This window comes from Halichoeres trimaculatus, unplaced genomic scaffold (genome assembly GCF_033239565.1).
Source record: "Halichoeres trimaculatus isolate MK-OKI-2021-1 unplaced genomic scaffold, fHalTri1.1 fHalTri1_scaffold_8, whole genome shotgun sequence".
Taxonomy (NCBI): Eukaryota; Metazoa; Chordata; class Actinopteri; order Labriformes; family Labridae; genus Halichoeres; species Halichoeres trimaculatus.
This window is the reverse complement of record NW_027437186.1, coordinates 29369501-29390192: the sequence shown is the minus strand read 5'-3', so window position 1 is coordinate 29390192 and position 20692 is coordinate 29369501. Positions and strand designations below refer to the sequence as shown.

Here is a 20692-nt window from a genome sequence, read left to right as displayed (position 1 = left end):
TGTTTTAATGCAGTAAAAGTCTGCTCATGTGTTTTTCAGTCTTGCTGCAGCCAGCATCAGGTGGGCACGATGGACTGTAGCTTCTTGTCACTTCTGCATAGGCTTTGTTTTTCTAAACTGGATGTTGCCCTTTGCAACAATCACTGATATGTTTGGCTTAAGGTCTCTAGTCTGCATGGACACTCTTTACTCCAAAACATCGGTACTCCTGTCAAAACTCGATGGAAGTCGACTTCATGGTGGAGTATCGTTTCTGACAACCAACAGCAGATATATTTAGGCTCCTACAGGTTTAATTGAGTGTTTAAAGAACACTAACCCATCTGAATGACTGGAGCTAAAAGCTGTTACCAAAATGCATGCATATCTTAACGATGACTTAGGTTGCAAAGGAGTGTGGATATATTTACACTGAAAATAGAGCTTATCTTAAAATCTACATATTTTGCAGGAAAGGTTGAATACAGCTTCCCTTTATTTTTATCAGTGTTTCCTCTCTGTCTAATCCAGCGTTTCAGAATATTACGAATACGGACACGGAACCAGTGATGAACCTTACAACAACTACGGTAAGCAGAGTGTATTTTGAACTCTAACTTTTCAAGCTCCTTTACAGTTTCCTCCGTGTGAGCAAAGTGTTTATTTTTTGGTTTGTGGGGCTCACAGAAAACAAGCCAACCAGTTTCTAATTCTGGCCTCTCACTTTAAATTTTCACTCTCATCCCCGGGGTTTCAGGCTGTTAGTTAAAAAAAGCTATTTGAAAATGTCAGGAAATTATTTTCCGTGGCGGCAGGATGTCTTTTATACACGTCATCAGATATGGAAGACATTATTTTTGCAGCAGAACTTTTCACAAAGGAAAGCATGGTGTAATGTTGCAAAACTATAAATATTTTTCCTGCTTTTTCCTTCACAGAAAGTTTCTGAAACTACGTCAATGTGCAACAAAAGCTCCTTTAAGGCTGTTGTATTACACCAACAATAATGGTCTGCTTTCATTGTTTTGAGATAATTACTCCAACGTGTGGACACAGTGTGGGCTTCTAAAACAAACTTTTTAAAGAAATACCCTTAAAACTTTCTGAAATTTAATCCTGGCTTTTAAAAAAAGTATTGGCTGCAGCTTCACAGATATTTAAAAGATGTTTCACTGCAGAGAAACAAAGGAAAGAGCCTTGTGCTTCCAGCCCACTTCTAATCATCCTCACCCAGGGAGCCGCTCCTGCATGCATCAGCCCTCCTACCTTCCTGGCTACATGCTGCATTTGACTAGAACACTAAATGTGCCAGTGGAAGCTCAGGGGGCAAACCGGTGCTCGCTGTAAAGGTGGAGTGTTTTGCCTTTTGGATACAGGCCTTATTGGCTTATTCCAGAAAAGCTGTTACTTTCAGCTGAGCAACCTCTGCTGTGCACACAAGACTGCATCCATTTAAGACAGCAAATGTTAAAGCAGGAGCTTTATTTTTAACTGTTTTAATCCTCCAAAGACATTTTAAAGCTTTCTATTCAAAACATTTGGAGAAAAAAATGTGAAGCTTCATTTAAAAAAAAAATGTTAAAACTGCAAAATGTGGAAACAAGGTTGTCCCATGACAGAGGCGATAAGCTGGTTGCCACTCTGGGTTTGCAGGCTCATTCATTCTCAGCACAATGAATTGTGCATTGGGGTGTTGAGGTCGGACCAAACCAAAACCAAGGGGCCAATGATTTGATTTTCTGCTCCATAAACACTTTCTTATTTGGAAAGGGTGCAATGTGCCATGCAGCAGAGGTGGCCGTCTTTATGTAATTTGGCTCCATGAGGACGGAGCTGCTGACAGTCAGATCTCAGTGTTGGTCCAACAGAGGGCAGGGAGCTTATAAAATTAATTTTCTGTGGAGAGAAGCCTCTGAAGAACCTCGGATAGAATTTGCTCGCTTGAATTTTCTTGTCTTTGCTTAACTGGATTGTGAGAGGACAGTGTTCCGTACCTGGGCTCAGGGTTTGACTTTATGAACTTTCTCGGTGCGGTGAATGTATTTTTAACTGTCTTTGCAGAGGAGGAGTGGGCCACTTCCCGTCCCAGTCTCAAAGCCCCGGTTTTACGGCTGACACGAGGGGGCTACAGGAAACATCCCTATGGTAGATACTGAAGGTGCTCCAGATATGTGACCTCCAATTACAAACTCTTTCTATATTTTTAAAATTAATCATTAAGATGTTGTAACATTTGCTTTACTGTTCGTCTCCTTCAGACTTTGAATAAATAGTAACCCCAGAAAGCACAGAAATCCACCAACCCTAACATTCCTGGTGTATTCAGACATGTTTTATTCATCAAGGATAAAGTCAAAGTTGAAAAATACACAGAGACACATGAAAGGAGATACTTACTCATACTGTGGTAAGGTTCTTTTTAAAAAAAATACTGGCTGTTACAATGCCTTTCATTCCACTTCTTCCCCTTAAAAAATGTAGTTTTTTTCAGATTCTTGACATTAAACAACAGACTTCTATAAAGTATGTTAAAGGCTTTGACATTGAGTTTCCATTGGTTGCCTTTACTGTAAAGGTTATCAAGGTTTACCATCTAACCTGCAATACTCACAATACTCAGACATGGTTTAATCTGAATAACAGAGCACAGCAATTGCTACTCACCTCCAAAAACAGCTATGTGTTGGAAAGAGAATCAAGGATTTGGGTATTCTGTGAAATGTTTGCCATTTGTAATCCTATAATTTAAAGCTTATGCTTTTACACTGAAATAATGTCATTGACATAACTCTGTATGAAGTTATCTAAATCACATTACAACAGATTTCAAGTGTTTGGATATGTACTGATCACATTTCTATATGCAGTCCTCCAGCTTTTTATTCTGTTTCTGTCCTAAAGTTAGTTTTGTATTATCGTCATAGCAAAAAGAAAGCTTTGGATTTCAGATTAAGGAGCTTAAATTCCCATGTGGTTCAGTCACCATGGACATTTTTAATGATGTGACTGGTTTCTAAATCAGAACTTACTGTATGTTATGAATTTATTTACATAAGACCATCTTTTTCATATCAAACATTCATTAAATATGAATTCATCATCATGAAAACCTACCCTGATGTTGCTGGTATACTTTTTTTTTTTTAGACATTTCCATCAATCCTCCATCACAGGCTGATTGTTTTGGTCTTTGTCCTTTCTTACCTGACTTCATATTCACTCCTAGAGGTCGCTGTTTTACAGGTAGCACCCATACAAGTGTTGTAGTCACAGAATGTCTTCTAGTGCATTCTAATTTTGGACTTTAAAGGGGCTTAAAGGAGTTTGAAAGTGATCTTGAAAAAGTCTCCCTTCTATATAATGCCTAATCAACACTTTAAAATGAGATTATCAGCACCAATATTGCTAGTTACAGGTTATGTTAAACTGCTACTTTGTAGCTTCCAGGTTCGGCCAATCAGGACCAGTTTTTCTCTGCTAAAATCAATTTGCTATGACCAATTTTGTTGTGATGGTGGACACTGGAGCCTAACTGACAGACAGAAAAGGGACAGAAGAGCAGCAGAAAGCTAAACGGGTGATACAGCCTGAGGTAAAGGCTAATTAGCCTTTACCTCAGGCTGTATCACTCTATAACACAGGGGCTAAACTGTTTGTGATAATGTCCATTCCAACCCACATGCAGCAGTTATTCTGCAGTGGTTCAAACTTGAGAGCGTATCAATAAAATAGAGAGTGAGGTTTTTATTAGCTCTGATTGGTAGATGACTGGCAGGACATAGCTAACCAGGATTTACTAACGTTACAAGTCACGGACATGTCTTAGAGCCCTGGAATGCCAGCTGTGCTAAATATAAACAGCTACTAAACTACTTACAAACTGTATTTGGAATGACGATGTCAGGCAAAGACCAAAACAAATTTTCTTATTTTTTGTACTAGACTGTGAACATTTTTAACTCTGCTGTAAAAAGTGGTCATTTAATATGAAGGTTTATGGAAAGACCTTGGCTTTTGGAGCCAGCCTCAAGTGGACACTTGGGGAACTGCAGCCTTTTGGACTTTGCAATTGCTCCATTTCTCAACACTAGAGATTGCCTCTTCAGTTATATTAGTTTTCTTTCACAGAAGGCCAGACTGTTTGGGAAAACATTTTGGCATTTTGCACATCAAAAAATGATAGACACTTTTGTTTGATAGCCTAACCAGTCACATCAGTGTTGTGCTATTAAAGAAGTACATCATCGGTCTACCAAACAGCTCAGAGATCATCATTCATCCTTTGGTTGGATTTATGTGCAGCACTCTCTACAGCATGATGCTTTTATTTGTCAGCATCAAAGAGCTGGTTATTAAATTTATAAATCTTTGACAGAGGGACAAATATCCAACCCTCACTTGTCTCTCACTGTGACAAAACAATATAAACAAGCTCACCTGCAGTTTCTGAAATATTCTGGCGTTACTTGTGTTCCTGTATGAATCTCCAGGTTGACACAGCTTTTCAGCTGCGGTTTCTTTGAGGGTTTTATTCTTTGAAAGCATGCATCAATTTCTCCCAATTTTACACAGAAAGAGAGGGAGACTCTGCACAAACCTACTTAGCTCATTGTAGGTCACCTAAATTGCTTGCACACAGGATGATTCTCCAAGGCGGAACTGCAGAGAAAATGTGGAGCTCTCTTCACAGTGGCTGTGGGCTCCATGTGGATTAAATGAATCTTTTCCAGACTAAAAAAAACCCCTCAAAACCAACTTTCTGATATCCTGCCTGGCTTCTTCAGAACAGTTTTCCCCCAAATGTTCTCATTCTTTTGCATGGAAAATAAATTGAGGTCGTCTGAAAATCAGTTTTTATCTGCAGAAGTTTTTTTACTCTAAATGTGACCTGATGCATTCATTAAAGGCAAACGATGGAAACTTAACCTGACTGGAAAGTGATTAAATAATCTGTTTTGTAAAAATGTTTAATGTTCAGAAATCTTCTTCAGTCCCTAAATTTACCCAGAACTGATTGCTAAATGAAACTCTGTTTGCTTCATGGTTTAACTCCTGGAGCTGATACCACAGTCTAAAGTTAGCTTCTATTGTGTGAGATCGTAATGGTGCAAACCACCTTTTTTTTTTGTTTGGGTTGAAAGCAATCAGCAATATTCAGTGTGTAATTTATTACCCGTGCATTGTTTTGTGTGTATTCTGTATTTGTACATAAAGCATTTAATAAAAATGACATAAACCTCAACACAGTGTGTAAGACTCTAAATAGGTTCCTACTGAGCTATAAATCCTCTTTTTCTGCTGCAGTCTTTTAATCTAACATACACCAGGACTATTTAACACCTTTTTCCAGGTAACAGCTAACTTTCTTCCTAAAGAATCCAGCCAACCTGTCTCCGACACATTTGTTAAATAATTCATACTCCAGCTCAGTCGTCCTGCTCAATCTTTGATCACTTTCTTATTTAAATCTAATACACCTTTTTTCTTAATCCATCCCCTGAAGTTTTACATCATTAAACAGACTCTGATTGACTCTCAGAATGATATGGAGTTAAAAGAGGTAAGAAGTCCTCTTATATTATCATCAAAATACCTTAAATATGCTCAGCACCAGAAGCTGGAGCTGGCTCAGATGGAGCAAAATGGAGAATGTAGGCTCTGATAATCTCTCCATCAAAGTATGTTTATGCTGAGTGAAAAAAGCTCTTATCTGCGATTCATCAGTGTCTCTGCTAACCTCTTTCTGAATTTCTGTCATTTAACCTGAGGAAGCTGTATTTGCTCTGTAACTTTTCCGTGCCTTAAAAACCAAAGCTGAAGTCCGCTTAGCGCTCTGAATCATCTCTTGTGATTAGTCCACCTGAAGCCCGGCTCTCATAGAGAATGTAGATCACTGGACTGAAAGAGGACTAAACACTAAGCAGGTAACCCTAATAATAACTATTCTAAATTAATAATCAAATGCTAACCGCCACTTAAAAAAAGTAAACCTGCCCTTTTAACCCCAAATAAATGCCTGTTGAATTAAACTCCCCTCATATCACTCAATAAACAGTCTATGAGGAAATCAGCTAACAGAAAGATAACACGTTTAATAAATAAAACTAAAATAATGTCCGGAAAAATAAACATAATATCATCTGTTTAAATTAAGTCCAAACTTTAATCCAAACTCCTCATAACATTTCATGATTCTTAGAACAACTTGGATTGGTTTACTTTTTTACAGTGATGGGATCAAATGTCTGTCTCGTGCTGATTATTGCGTACGATGCATGCACTCTCTGAAGCAATGAGTGTGATAAATGATACAAAGTGTTGGATTTTTGTAATGCTGTTTTGTTTTTCCCTTGTAGATAAAGAAACACTCTGTTGTGAGATTTTACCAAAGAGGAGAGGGACGCCAAAGGTGAGTAGTTTTATATGTAGACGCAATGACACAGTCTCTATGAGTGGCCAAACATACTTGTGCCATCATCTCAGACCTATGACATCACCCATCCCTTATTTGTTCGATATGATAAGTGGTCAGTTTTCTGAAGTGTCACGTGCTGCGTAAACATCAGCAAACTCTGCTTATGGCCAGAGAAAACATTCTCCATCAGAGGATGATATGAAGAAAATTTGTCAGGATTTTTTTTTTTTGTTTGTTTATGGCAGGATCAGGATCTGGATTTGATCAGGATTGTCTTTTTATATTAAGACTATTTTGACCCGCAAACAACATCTTAAGCTACAAATGTTTCTTGTCCTGCATTCTGAAAAAAAATGTATGCACCTTTTTCCTGCTCCATTTCATAACCATAGTCTGGTCTTGTGTCCTCTAATGTGTTTCTACAAAAGTTCACCGATGCTATGATACAAAAGAAATAAGAAACTAGTTGGACAAAGTGATCCTCTGTCCAATCACAGTCAGTCTCCTGCTGCACAGCTCAAAGAGACACACAAAGGACAGAGCAGCTCCTGCTCTAGGCAGGAAGGCCGTGAAATATAATCACACTCATAAACACAACAATTACAGTACCTCTAATATGACTTACAGTGATAACACATTGTTCCTGTTGTTATAATCGGTGCTTAACATGTTGTTCTTATCTAAATGATCATCTAGCAGAGAAGATTAGTTTTAATGCGTTACTTGATTTTGAAAATTGGACATATCACTGTGATTAACAGGTATACAAACAAGTGCAGCTCCCATAAAAATGTAGAATAAGAGGACTAACTTTTGAGTTAATGAAATTGCAGACTTATGTTTTAAAGTAAAAGTGTGTTTCTTTGTTTAGCAGAAGAAAGCCACTGGCTGATCTCAGAGTATATCAGTTGTACCCATTGGGTGGTCATTTTAGCCTTGTTTCCACCAAGCAGTCCATATGGACCAGTACAGTTAGGCACAAGCCAGATCGGTAAGCCTGATCCTGTCATTGTTTCCACAGTCAATGATGCCTTTCTTGGTAGGCGGTATGTTAGCCAGATGCTGATTGCAGCGTCAGCAACATAACAGCATGACGCCATGGCAGCGCATAGCTGTGTACCCCGCTAATAAATCAAACAAAGAAGATAAACGTGACACAGTAAATGAAGAGCAACACTGAAGGCCATCCGGCAATTCCTATTCTTTGTGATTGACATGTGGCTCTTTGTTTCAAAGCCCAATCAAGCTTGGTTTTAGAGAAGGCTGTGTGCTGCCAGGAGAAATACAGCAGTCAGTGTCGCACAGGAAGTAAAGGACTGGAGTGTTTCTAGCTCTAGTTGGACAGTACAGGTCGGTTATTTGGCGACCTGTTCCAGTTTTAGTTGGTGGAAAATGTGTGCTATACCAAGACAAACCAAACTTGAACGAGGCAAAAACGGGGCTTTTGGCTTTGCTTTCGGACAGCTTAAAAAAGTACAGACCTATGGGCCATCCTTATGAGCAGTCAGAAGTTAACATTTAGATTTATCTTTATAGACTTCTTATCTCTGGTTTCACCATAGAGAAAGTCTTTGACACAGGTCCCAGCAGAATAACTGTGTAGGTGTAGAGCGTTCAGGACACATATGATCAAAAAAAAAAAAACAGCTCCAGATGTATTCAGACAGATCTAATCATACTCTGATCACATCACATTGATTTCTTTTATCATTGTGCATTTTTTTCTTATCAGGATAAAATTTTCAAACAGCACAGTGTAAAACCAGGAGACTCTCACAGGAAAAATTAAAGTTCTTTATCTTTGTCTTTACTTTAACACTTCAGTAAATGTATATCACTCAGCATCTCAGATGACTTTATAAAATAATTGGAAAGGACCCTTATTCTTACTTCAAGTAATTACTGACCGTTTTAATCCAAGCTGTAACACCCGCTGTGTTGATGCAGCATGACATTTCACATCTAAACATGTCCATTTCTCTTTATGGAACAATATTTTCTTGTAGCTTAAAGCGTGCACGCTCCAAAGATTGACATATAATTTCCATCCTGCTGCACGTCCTTCTCATGAATCCGCCATTAAAGCTCATTTACATCAACTGTTAGTGTTTTTAAAGCTCTGACAGCTTATTAAAAACGTAATAAAGAAACAGACAAGCAATAAAATAATGTAAAAACTTAATAAAGCTGCAGTTTGATTAGAAGTGATTGATTAGGTGATTGGTGAAACAGGAGGGAGGCGATCGTATGAGGCAGCTTGGAGAGAAGAAGACAAAGCTTTTAGCTGAGTTTTACTCACAGAAAGGTAAACTGAGGTAGTTTAATAACAAAATTCCAATTTTCCATACCTGCCTCCTTTTCTCTAAGACAGATATGATTATTTTTCCAGCACCATTTATTTGCATCTTTCCTTTCTGCTGTCTCTGTAATAAATCCTGTTTGTGTGAATTCTTCACCTCAGCTTGTTTTGTGCAAATACAGCCACACTTAATCCCCACGGATGAATACCTGCTGACCTATTCATAATTCATGCCCCTCTTCTGACATTTTTCTAAAGGTGAGGTTCCCTTTGAAAATGTATTCAAAGAATAACACCCTAATTGCACACTTGTTCTAGTAATGCATGAAAAGATTTATGAAAGAAGCTGACCCAGAGGTGCAAAACACAGCATCAATAGTTGTTTTTATTTGTGCAGATGATTTATTTCTCTCCTACAATACTGCAATAAGTCCTCCTTTATCATTTTCATTTGCTCAAAATACTTTTTTTAAAATGCATTACAGCAAATTTTGTTGATTTTACACCAAAAAAACCATTACGTTGACGTCAGTCTTAATGGGCTGTCATGACTGCAGAGCACATTAATGGGATTGATTGAGACAAGCCAGAAAGCTTTAAGAGCGGAGGCAAATCTGAGAGAAATTAAACTTAAATAACCTTCATCATAATAAAATCAGAGACGCATGAGTTTTTACTAACCAAAGAGGATTCAAGGACATAAGTTTCAAGTTAGAGCAGACTCTACTTCGAGTCGATGAGCGATGACAAGAAAGATTTCATCAAGAACAAAGAGTCTGTAAATAGTCGTCTGCAGACGGGACTTAAGGTTTAAATCTCATGTGGAAGAGGAAGAATGTGAGTGCTTTGTAGTTATTCTTGGCTTGTGAAACAAAAGAAATCTCCTCCTGAATAATAAACGTTGTTTGATTTAACGGACAGTTCAGGAGGGACAATCCGCAGATTCAGTGATAAAAAAAATTCATTAAAACTTTGAAAACTTCATTTAAAGTGGGATTAAAGCATTTCTGCACCAGCTTTTAACGTGTTTACTTCTTATCATGGGCCAGTTTTTGGTACAACACATTTTCTACCTATAATAAGCCATATGGAGGATAAACTTTGCAGGTCCGCTCTGTGGAAACTCATTGGCTCAGCAGGCGGTTACGGGCTATGAGCGCACTGAGATACCTGGCAATGCAGAGCAAAGTGGAAGTGCAACCACAGCAAGTGAAAGATTGACAAACTCAGGTGCTGCTCACATCAAGACAGGACAATCACGCTGCAGCAATGACACCTTTCTTGGCAGCTGCTTGCCCAACCAGGAAAGACCAAAGACATGCTGATGATAATGAGACTGAAGTTAAAAGCTCTGTGAGGAGTTTCATGCTGTGATGATTTCAGTGTCCTCTTTGGATGACAATGGTGCTGTAGACTTCATTTCCCATGAGCACCTTCACCTACTGTTTTCTAAATGTGGCTCTTGCCAAGTGAATTTTTGTTGTGGACACTAATGAAAGGAACAGATCTTCAGAAAGTTGTTCAAGGCGACTTTCTGCAGTATGCAAAGCATTGTGTAATGTTTTAATTGTAGCTACATGATCATATTAACTATGAAACAACAACAAAACAACTTAGTTGACTCACAAAAGTCTCAGTTTCATGATGTGTTCTCCTAATAAATGTCTGAGTTATGTTTATATGCTCTTGATTTACTCTTTGCTCCTCATTGTGAAGCATTAAACACTTAAACACGTAAAATCCTCTTCATAGCCACTTTTCTCTTCTAGCCAGTGAAGAAAATTTCTCTGCCTGAAACAAAACTTCAGCAGAAACTGAACATCTTTTTACGAACCATGCTTCAGTACAAGTCTTGAGGACCAAACAAAAATTGCATCAAAAGAAAAATATGTAAAGAAAAAAACTCCTCCTGTTTTCTAACATACCCCTCACTGCAGAGCTCTACACTTAAACTCTTCAGGCTGTGTGCGGTATATCGACTCAATACGACCTGACCACAGGCACTAAAATTTAACATATAGAAATAACCAATATTGCTGCTCATAATCCCATTTCACTTAGAAGGTCATAAAGAGACTGTTCTAAAAGTCCTCACAGTGCATTTAATTTGGCTGTGCTACAGGATTTTCTCTACAAAAGAGTTAGTGGCAGTGTTTTCTGTCATGTTTCTCTCAAATTGGTTTTAAGAACAGCCTGCTGGAAGTTCATTTGTCATCAGAAGCTGAATTTGGGACTCGGTTAAATGCAATTTGTCCAGAATCCTTGAATTACAAAAGCTTTTTCCTTTATTATAACACGATCATCCGTCCAGCAAAAAAAAGCAGAAACAGGTTTTTTTAATTTTTTTTTTTTTTGTATCATGTTTTTAGGATGAATGACTGGAAATAAATCAAAGGACACAGCAAAATCTGTCGCCGACTGCTTTCTGTGGTGCATGGTGGCCTGTCGGACGACAGCATGCTGCTGGAAAGCAATATTTTGACAAACAGATGACAAATGACAATCACACAGTTCTTCATACCTAAAGCATCTATAGATACAGTAATCTTATTAATAACTAATAACATATGATCAATTTGGAAAAGTTAATTCTACTACCAATAGATCAACAGTATACAATTTTAAAAAGGATGAATTAATTTAAAGCTACCGTAGTGTTTTATTATTTTCAAGAATACAGACATTTCATTAATACAACATGAAAAAAAGTTCAATACATTAGTGATGATTAGTAACATGCATGATTTAAGAGAAAACAACAACAGGACAGACAGGAAGGAATATATTTAAAATAAAATGTGCTAACATGAAAAGTCATGTTAGCATAATTTGAAACACACTTTAACTAACATTCCCACAACGGGTACCCCACTCTACTATTAGGCTTCATGTTGCTTGGGGTGTCCTTTATTTTTCTGCCACAAAGAAGGCAACCCTAGATGGAATGAACATTATCACAAACAGTTTAACCCATACTTTAGCCTTTTAACTCGTGTTTTAGCCTTTAGCTTGTGCTCCATCTCTCCCCTGTTTAGCTTTTTTCTGCTCTTCTATTCTGTTTCTGACAGTCCTGCTCCAGCATCCACTTTTACTTTACTATTATCATAAATTAAGTAATCACAGAAATCGTTTACAGGAGAGAAAAACACAGATCTCTCTTCTCACTACTAAACTTTGACATTTGGTGCTCATAATCTCATTTTAAGTTGTGGATTATGATCAGGCAAACAGGAAGGAGACTTTTCCAAAGTCACATAAAAGTCTTCACAAACCATTTAAGGTTAAATACATTAAAAAAAATCTTCAGATTCTTTTTGCTTGTGCTTGATATTTTAAGTGTAAGTTGTAAGTTGTTGCAAACAGTAATGGTAGCTAATTGGTAGCTCTAAATGCTAACATTAAAACAATGTATTATTCTTGACTTTTCTGTCCCTCTGTAGTCACTGATACACTGTTTTTTCTTTCAATGTTTGATCTAAAAGCCCTCAAACTACAATCACTTTTAGGTATTCTGAATTTATACTGAATTAAATTTTCTTGTTGGGTCAGGAGGATGTGAGTTAATATGAGTTTCTTGTACAGTGAAGTTACACTGAAGTTTTTTTTTTTGAAGAAGAAGAAGAAGAAGAACATCGACAGTAAAAGTATTTTTTTTTAATATGTTTCCTTTTCACTTCATTTCCGTTTATTTCTTGCCTCTTCTACAAACCTCTGACCAAACCGATGTTTTGGTGTGGCACTGTGCAGAAATAAAGAGCTGACTGGGCTGGAATAAAAACAGCATAAGGACTTTTTTAAGTGCTCATAGTCTGTGGTGCTTTGACCCTGTCTGTAGCAGCCCTCTCACAAAGCTCCAGCTGGCCTCTCCAAACAGAAGCTTTGCTGACTGTTATTATCTGTACAGGCAGAAATGGCTGTACATGTGAAATGGTCACATTTTGTAAAGAGCCGGACAGATCCAGAAACCCCAATTACACACAAAACACCACTGACTGAGCCGCCAGGAGCAACTCTGAGTTCAGCGTTTTGCCCAGGAGCAATTTGCAATCTGTGGGAGCTGGGATTTGAACCGCCAACCTTCAGACTGAAAGGCCAACTCCACTGAGCCACAGAGGATGTTTTCTAATTAGAAGTACCTTATTCAACCCCTCTCCAAAAAGCCCAAATTACCTCTCAAAAGTGTCAACTTGCAGAAAACGATGATAAGAGAATCACAGGGCTGCAGTTTTGTTTACATTTATTAACAGACAGTCTTATCCTCATAGTTTAAGTCTGCAGTGCTGGAGAATTACTCGACAGTCTCTCTGTGAAGTAGTCGAACTCTGCAGTGCTGCAACATGACTCATGTTCATGCTCCTTTTGCTTTTCTGCAAAATAGCATTTTCTACTTCTTTTCAGAGCAGCAGGCTCAGGAATCTGCTCCCAGAGGGATGAAGATTGTGCTCAGCTATCAGACGTGTTCGGGTCCTTCATCAGTCAGAAAAGTAGCTTGGTACGTATTTCAAGTTGTTCTCCATAAAGCATCCATAAAGCTGTCTGCATTTTTCTGTGCTGCCGAGTTAGAAAAGATTAGTTTTGGAGGTAACATGACAAATGATTGTGTCACCTTAATGGAGAATTAAGAAGATGGCTTCACCTTGTACCTCATGAATAGATCACATTGTCATAAGGTTTATTTTTCATCGCATTTTCCCGGGTATATATTATGGAAAATCAGAAATAAGCGACAGCATCGAGCTATTTATCTCATGGTAGGAAAATAACAACATCGAAAAGGTTCCAGGGACACAGCTGATCAGAGGGATTTGTGTCCTCGACGGATAATTGTTGATAAAATCCAAGTCTGGTTTGCTAATTAGTGGAGATCTCATCAAGCTGCCAAGAAAAAGCCAATGATAAAATTAATTTGATGAAATAAAATGAAGCACTTGTAAATATTCTTTTCCTTTTTAACCATTTTCCCTGTTAAGTTTGTTTTTCTTAAACCTTGCTCTTGTGTTTATTCGCACCTTTGAGCTGGACGTGATCGGTGTTGCTGGAAAGCCTGTGTGCCAGTGGTGTTCACGCAGCCTTTGCCAGGAGCGCTCTCAGATCCATTTTCATAACAAGTCTGCCGCCAGCTCGCGAGCAGCCAAGAGCCGAAATCCCCAAGCCTGCCACGGATGTTGATGCGTTTCTTAAAATGAATGTGGCTGATAAAACTCTCACATTCAGATTACAGAAAGGATTTCAAATAAAAGACTTGTCGCTTTTTGTGCGTTTTTCTTGCATTGCACAGAGAACTGACTCTAAGGTGCTTTAAGACTCCGCAGTTGTCTCCACGTCTCTCAGCCATTAGTCCACACATGTGATTTCTGTCCATTAAGCAGTCGTGGGCTGCAGCCTGGGGCACAATGAAAAAACAGGTGGCAGTTCATTTTGTTGCTTTGCCAAGTTTATCACCTTTGGCAGTTTTGTTCATATAGCCTCAGCTCTCTTAATAGAACACACAATGCTCTTTTCAATAAATATTTTCTTAGCATGCATCTGTTCTTGTAGAAAAACTATGTTGACATCAACTTTCGTTCTCTCACACAGAAAAGTTTGGACTCAAAGAAGAAACAAGGCGAGATGTGACGGCAGAGATGGCATCAGAGGAAATGAGGTCTCAGTTTTAAAGAACCTGCATGCAGCACGTCTCTGTGTTTGTATCTGCAGCTCATTTGCACAATATTTAGATAAGACTCAGTATTTTCAGCCTGAATCTTATTGTTTTGTTTTGATTTAAGGATTCTGTTGAAAATCCTTGCATAGTCCAACCCACTGGGACCAAAAAAAAAAAAACAAGAGTGGAGAGAAATCTTTACTTTTTCCGCATTTGGACCCATCTGAACACGTTCCCATCTCTCTGTGTGCCAAACTCTGCCCAGATGAACCTGAGAACAGTTCTCCTTTGTGAACGGCTGTTTTTAGTTTAAGTATTAAATGTTAATGCCAGTTTTAATGGAGGCCCTCAAGTAATTGGTTCTGACACAAAGGTTAAAGTAAGACTCTTAAAGAGCTTTTTAACAGGTCTTGGTTCCTCAAACCAAGTGGAGTCTGAGGAAGTTGTTTCAGGCAGAGCTCACACTTATGATAAATACATTTTTGGCTATAACAACATTTTAAGTTTCAGCATCTGGGGTGAAACACTAATTTCTTTTTTTAGAATTAGCAAAGATTGGTAATACTCTAAAACAAATAAGGAAAACCTCTGAAGTGACTCATTTTGTGTCTGCTTGGATCAAAGCCAGATAATCTCTTGTATACTGGACTATAAACATACATACATTCAGAAAAGGAAATGCAGTAAAGAGCATCTCTAAATAAATTATCTTTAGCCTTGGAGAAGAAGCTTTATTTGTCCACTAATCACCGCCCAGAAGTTTGGAACATGCACCACAAACTTCCATCTGGTGAATTTATTTGAGTGGAATATCTCTGAAAAGTGCATCACTTAAAAATGAAAAAGGTTTATAACAAAGGTCAGCAAAAGCATAATGAAAGAAAATGTTTCAAAATCTTAAAAAAAAAAAAAAAACAACAAGTCTTAAAACAAAAATTAGAGGGGTCTGCCAAATCATCCCTATTTTATCTAATGATGAAAACAATTGATTTCAAACAGTGTAAACCAAATTCAAACAAAATAAGATTATTCATATTAAAAATGTGCTAATACTAGTTTGTTTTTTTCTGTTTACACCAAAGTTTATTCTAAACTTGGACTACTCAAGTGAAGAATTAGCCTATGAGATAGTTCGCAGTCTGTTCGCCTTGCTGCATAATATATATCCCCAGGCCATTCAAAGCACACACGTAACATGAAAAAATATACAACAGATTTCTGCAAAAATGCATAGAAAGAAAAAAAGGGAAATTAAAATTTTGTATCAACCTGCTGTGTTATTCTTTTCTTATTAGTTTTATTTTACTTTACTTTATTTCAAACGTATCAAAAATGGATTTGTAGCTATTAAAACCATATTTAAGCCAATTAGGATAATTTATATCCTTAAAATTATTATAAAATAATTAACAATTATTTTTTGGCAAGGCGTTTTTATTTATATAGCCCATTGGTTGATTAAACAGTCCAAAAATTCAATTAAAATTAGATTTAATTTAGATTTTTTTTAGAAATAAATTAAAATGTAGAATTAATAGATAAAGCATCATCATATGTAATTAACTGGTAATAAACAAAAGCAAATGAATTAAAGCAACTAGTCTGTGACACAGAGTATCTAAAGTTTTTTAGAGAAGTTTAATCTTTTAAACGTACTTGTGGCAGATGGACTCAAGGTTGACCCTTCTCAGCACCCATAAGCAAGGGATAAGATTGATGGGGTGTGGCTACTTTGACTTCCATAGATGCATCTGTGCGATAGCTGAGTATTTATGTTTATGATGTAGAATAAATAAAGTTATAACTGTTCAAAGCTTGACCCCGCTCATACACTTTGAAAATAAAGATTTATCCAGTCACAGATGCTCAGCATTAAGGCTGGAAACAGGAAGCAGAAGTCTCTCTGACTGCAGAATCTTTGTGAGCACTTCAGAGAGCATCAATCATTTCACTTTAAAAGTCAAACTCCTCCTTTTCTTCATCCTCTGCTGAGTCCCTCCTTGTGTCTTAGTAATGAGGAGGGAAAATAAAGAAAAAGAAGATGCATAAATATGTGTGATTGAGGATAGAGACTGCACATACAGATTCTGCAGGCGTGTAATGATACCATCTGCTTCTGGGTTCAGCCTGGCTGAGGGAGAGACGTCCTCAGATATGCAACACGCTGTTCTCGCTAATTCAGTCAGCGGCTCTGTGAGCAAATAAACCATGGCTGCTCGCTCTTTTGTGCCAACTCTCATGCTTGGAGCCTCATTCTCTCCAATGATTGCACCTATTTGTTCTTAACAAGACAATAAAAGCTCATTTGAAAAGGTTGAGGTGAATGTGAAGAGGTCTATCTGCTTCCATCTCCATCTCAAGGACGAGCTGATTGTCTCTGGCTAAAAGCCGCTCCCCCGTACAAAACGTCACCCTGGAAGTCAGACGCGTGTTGACAGATTATAACTCGGGGATTCATAAAGAGACAGCCAGTGGATCGAGGGGAATTACAGAACTGCATTTGATGCACACCCAGCCAAAATGTCAGACTCGGGGCTCAAAGCCTCGCTGCATATACAAACTACTGCACACCAAGGACACAATGTCATTTGTCAAACATCCTCAGAATCAAAGCGGACAGATGGCGACATGCTCATTGCAAGAATAGCTTGAAAGATTATTATATAAAGTGAAAGGAAAAAAGGACATTTGGGGAAATTGTTTTATTTTCTTTTTCAAGCAGAAGAAAATTTACACCACTGTCATGTCTTTCCTTTATTTTCAACATCTGCAGCCAGGGGACAGTTTGCTTGACTAAAAATCAGAAATATAACAAAACATGACCGTCAATAACACCACACATAGCTGTTTAAATCTAGGTCTTTGCAGAGATCAACAAACAGGATGTGATATTTTTATTTGTGAGCTTTAGACGCCATGTGTTCATCCTTTCCATGTCGTCAGATATAACCTCTCAGGCTGCTCTAAACCTTAGAATAAGCGATGTAGGGACCAACCTGGCTTTAGATTTTCTTTACAGAGCTCTGCGTTTGAGATGGTGATGAAAACTATGACAAATGACGGGAAACAGGATGCAAAACAGACTCAGATTTTAGACTTTTTTTGTGATGGCATTGGGGGTAAGTTTACTTGAAATACACAAATATTCATGTGTAAAGATAGCTAAGTAATGATCATCTACTTGTTTCCTTCTTCTTTTAAAGGCCCTGTGAGGACTCTATTACTCTATAAGTGAAACAGTCTCACTTTTACACATTTATATTGATACATTATGTATTCATGGGTATTGATCAAGGAGCAATATTCAGTTAGTAAAAATGAAGCCTATGCGGAAGTGCTAAAAGTTGCTGTTCATTGAGAATCCACTCAAGGCTGGCTGCAGAAAGACTGGAAGTCACGTACACACCCAAGCATAAAGACTGACTTTAACGGCATTAAAAAGTGTATTTACAGCCTGGTTCAAAAAAAGGCTTGGGTCTAAAACGCTGATTTAACTATTGGCACACACTGCACGGTGAGTTTTTTTTTTTTTAAACTATGCAGTTTAGAAGTTATTAAGATTGTTTGATAGTCCAATCAGTGACACAACTCAAGTCACGTGACTGACAAGCACCCTGTAGCTGTTCAAAAGGAAACTTACAGCCGGTGTCATAACGAATGTGGCTGCGTCCGTGGATTGGCTCTATTTCAAGTGTCAGGAACAGACGGGTGACGTCGGGGAAGCCACATCCATGTTTTATACAGTCTATGTTGCAAATACTTTTTCGGCACATAAACAAGAAGTCCCATTGATTACGCTAAGCCGGCGAATAAAGGTTTAACATTGAGAAGCAAGATCCGTCCTTTTTCTTGAAAAAAATATTTTTGTGATTCATTCTGTAGTAACTCCGGACACAGGAGCTAAACTGTCAAAAAGAAAAAGCACAGAAGAGCAGATGAAAGCTAAACGGGATCACAAAGTTTGTGTGTTGCCGCATTTCAAACAATAGCTCTACTTAACTAACAATTAATACATTACATTGTTGCTTTGCACCCTGGGAAAAAGTTGTCTTGAATGCAGAATATTGGTGTTCTCCAAAAAAAAAAAAAAAGCACAATTTGGCAAGAGTGGGTGATGGTGCTCATGGGAGATGAAGTCTTTATCATGGAGAAACACTACTGATTGTGGCCACAGGTGTTGGTGTTATCAACACAAAAACAGAAAGTCCTCGCAGAGCCTTTAAGAAATTCTTTACACGCTCAGAATCTCCCCTTCATGTGTTAAAACATCTTCATAAATCTTTTTTTTAATCTTTGAATAAAACTATTAAAGGTTTTCTCTTCTGCTTTTTGTGTTTCAGGTTGTTAAGGGCTATAGAGACAACAAGATGCATCCCTGTTGGACAATAAAACTTTTCTCTTTTCTAAAGTATCTGAGTGTTACATTTGTATCATTGAAATGATATTTTGTATTCCATCAAACCCTGCTGTGCTTGATGCAGAAACAAAAACTCTTTAAACCGTGTCAAATGTTGCGAAATTGTTTCCGGCTTTAACTTTTCTTCTTACCAAAACAAAATCTAATTTGCGTAGACATGGTGTTGAACTTCCAGAGTGTGAATGTTAAAGAAAGTCTAAACACACCTGCAGCTTATTCTGGCCATGTTGTCATCTGGTGTCTGCTGTCATTACCAACCTGTGCGCTCCCACTGTCTGCTCCCAGCTCACTAATAAATGGTTCACTTAGTGCTGCCAACATGAACATGTTAGTTCATTAAGCAAGTCAAAGCCCACTGCTGGCGTTCTGGCCAACTGTCGCCGCCGCTTTACGAGCCCCAACGCACGGATGTTTCTGGAAAATTCTTCACCTGACACTCACAACTCGCAGCCCGTGTCTCTGAATGCTTGTCAGGATGAATGATTCTGTCAGCGGAGCGACACGAAGCATCCACCGATTCCCACAAATGCAGGATCCCTGCTGTTCAAATAAACATCTCATTTCTGAATGCATTTTCTGATGTATGAAACCTTAATTTATGGTCTCATTACAGTTTCTTGCAGCATTTTTAGCTTCACCCTCCTCTGATTCTGTCATTAGTATAATTGATTTGCTCCATGACACACAGACAGCTTTAAAGCATTTGTTGTCTGTTGTATCATTCTGTTGTTGGACAGATAACAACACCAAAGTGGGTCAGTGTCTATGTGAGATGCAAATGTGTTAAATAATGCAAAATATTGTGTGTAGTTACCTTTTTTTCTGTTTGTATTCCATTAAAGTCCCTGTGAGGAGTTTTTTGTTGGTTATAAATCAGAATGAAATGAAAACAGACTTCTTTTTGTGACCCACAAAAGTCAACAAGACCACCATGACAAGATTTATCACTTCAATGTTATTTTTGTTTTGCTGCTGGTGGTAGGTGTCAGATGAAGTATTTAGCTGGATGCCTTTTTTTTTCTTTTCCATTTGACTGAAATAAATAATGTGTTTATACGATGTGATGAGATGCTATTTCCTATCAAACATTCCCTGCACATAACAAATAAGTACTAAGGGTGGAGGTACCAGTTTGTCCACAGAGGCCACCAAAATCAAGGCAAACTGAAAATTCACAGGAGCTTTAAATCTAAAATACAGCCAGTTTACAGCTTGTTCATTTAAAACAGTTTGCAAAGCAGAGAATCCTCTGTTTTGGCTTGCAGAGATTTCTTGAATTTTTACCTCTTTATAGTGTAATTTCACCTAATTATTACCTCTGCCAAGGAGGTTATGTTTTTGGGAGAGTTTGTCTGTGAACATAACTCAAAAAGTAACAAGCGGATCTTGATTAAATTTTCAGGAAATGTTCAAAATGGGATAAGCAAGAAGTTCTTTAAATTTTGGAGGTGATCTGGGTCACTGTCTGGATCCAGGTTTTTTTTAAGGCTCTTGCTAAACAATCACCTAACAGCAAACTCATGGTCTATAAATAGGAGTCAATGCAGTCAATGTTGAGTGTCCTCTTCAGGTTGGCTACAGAAGTACTGGAAACAACAAATTCATCAAGCCAAAAACTCTTATTTCCTAAACACCAGTTGTTCTTTAATGGTCATGATCCTGACAGAATTCAGGAGAACTTGGGTCAGCAGTGGAGTATTGATTCAACGAACTGACCACAGAAAAAGAAGTCATTTTTATGCTGCTCTCAATTTTGATTCAGAGTTTGAATAATGCTAACTTGGCTGTTTGCCTGTCTTTATGATGACAGTTGAATAATTTGCTACATAACAGTCGCTGTTACAGTATCTCTTTATCACCTTATCTAAATGGGTCAAGAAAAGAACAATAATACTGAACAGTTTAAAGGATTATTTCTTGAACATTAAGAATTTTTTC

At 37.8% G+C, this 20692-nt stretch overlaps 1 protein-coding gene across 5 annotated transcripts in view; it reads left to right on the top strand.

Moving 5' to 3' along the window:
• khdrbs2 (KH domain containing, RNA binding, signal transduction associated 2) overlaps positions 1-19714 on the top strand; it is a 125444-nt gene extending 105730 nt beyond the window's left edge. The window contains exons 8-13 of one of the 5 annotated variants that reach the window (XR_012598600.1): positions 511-569; positions 2041-2124; positions 6336-6388; positions 13097-13185; positions 14271-14337; positions 18678-19714. Coding sequence is in view for 1 of the 5 variants with exons in the window: in XM_074676293.1 (XP_074532394.1) it covers positions 511-569; positions 2041-2124; positions 6336-6388; positions 8876-8920 (241 nt within the window). In the remaining 4 variants the exon portion in view is untranslated. Of the gene's footprint in view, positions 1-510; positions 570-2040; positions 2138-6335; positions 6389-8875; positions 8936-13091; positions 13186-14270; positions 14338-18677 lie in introns of those variants that run through there. The other 4 variants (XR_012598601.1, XR_012598603.1, XR_012598602.1 and 1 more) reach the window with 4 other exon arrangements.
• The last annotated feature ends 978 nt before the right edge of the window (positions 19715-20692 follow it).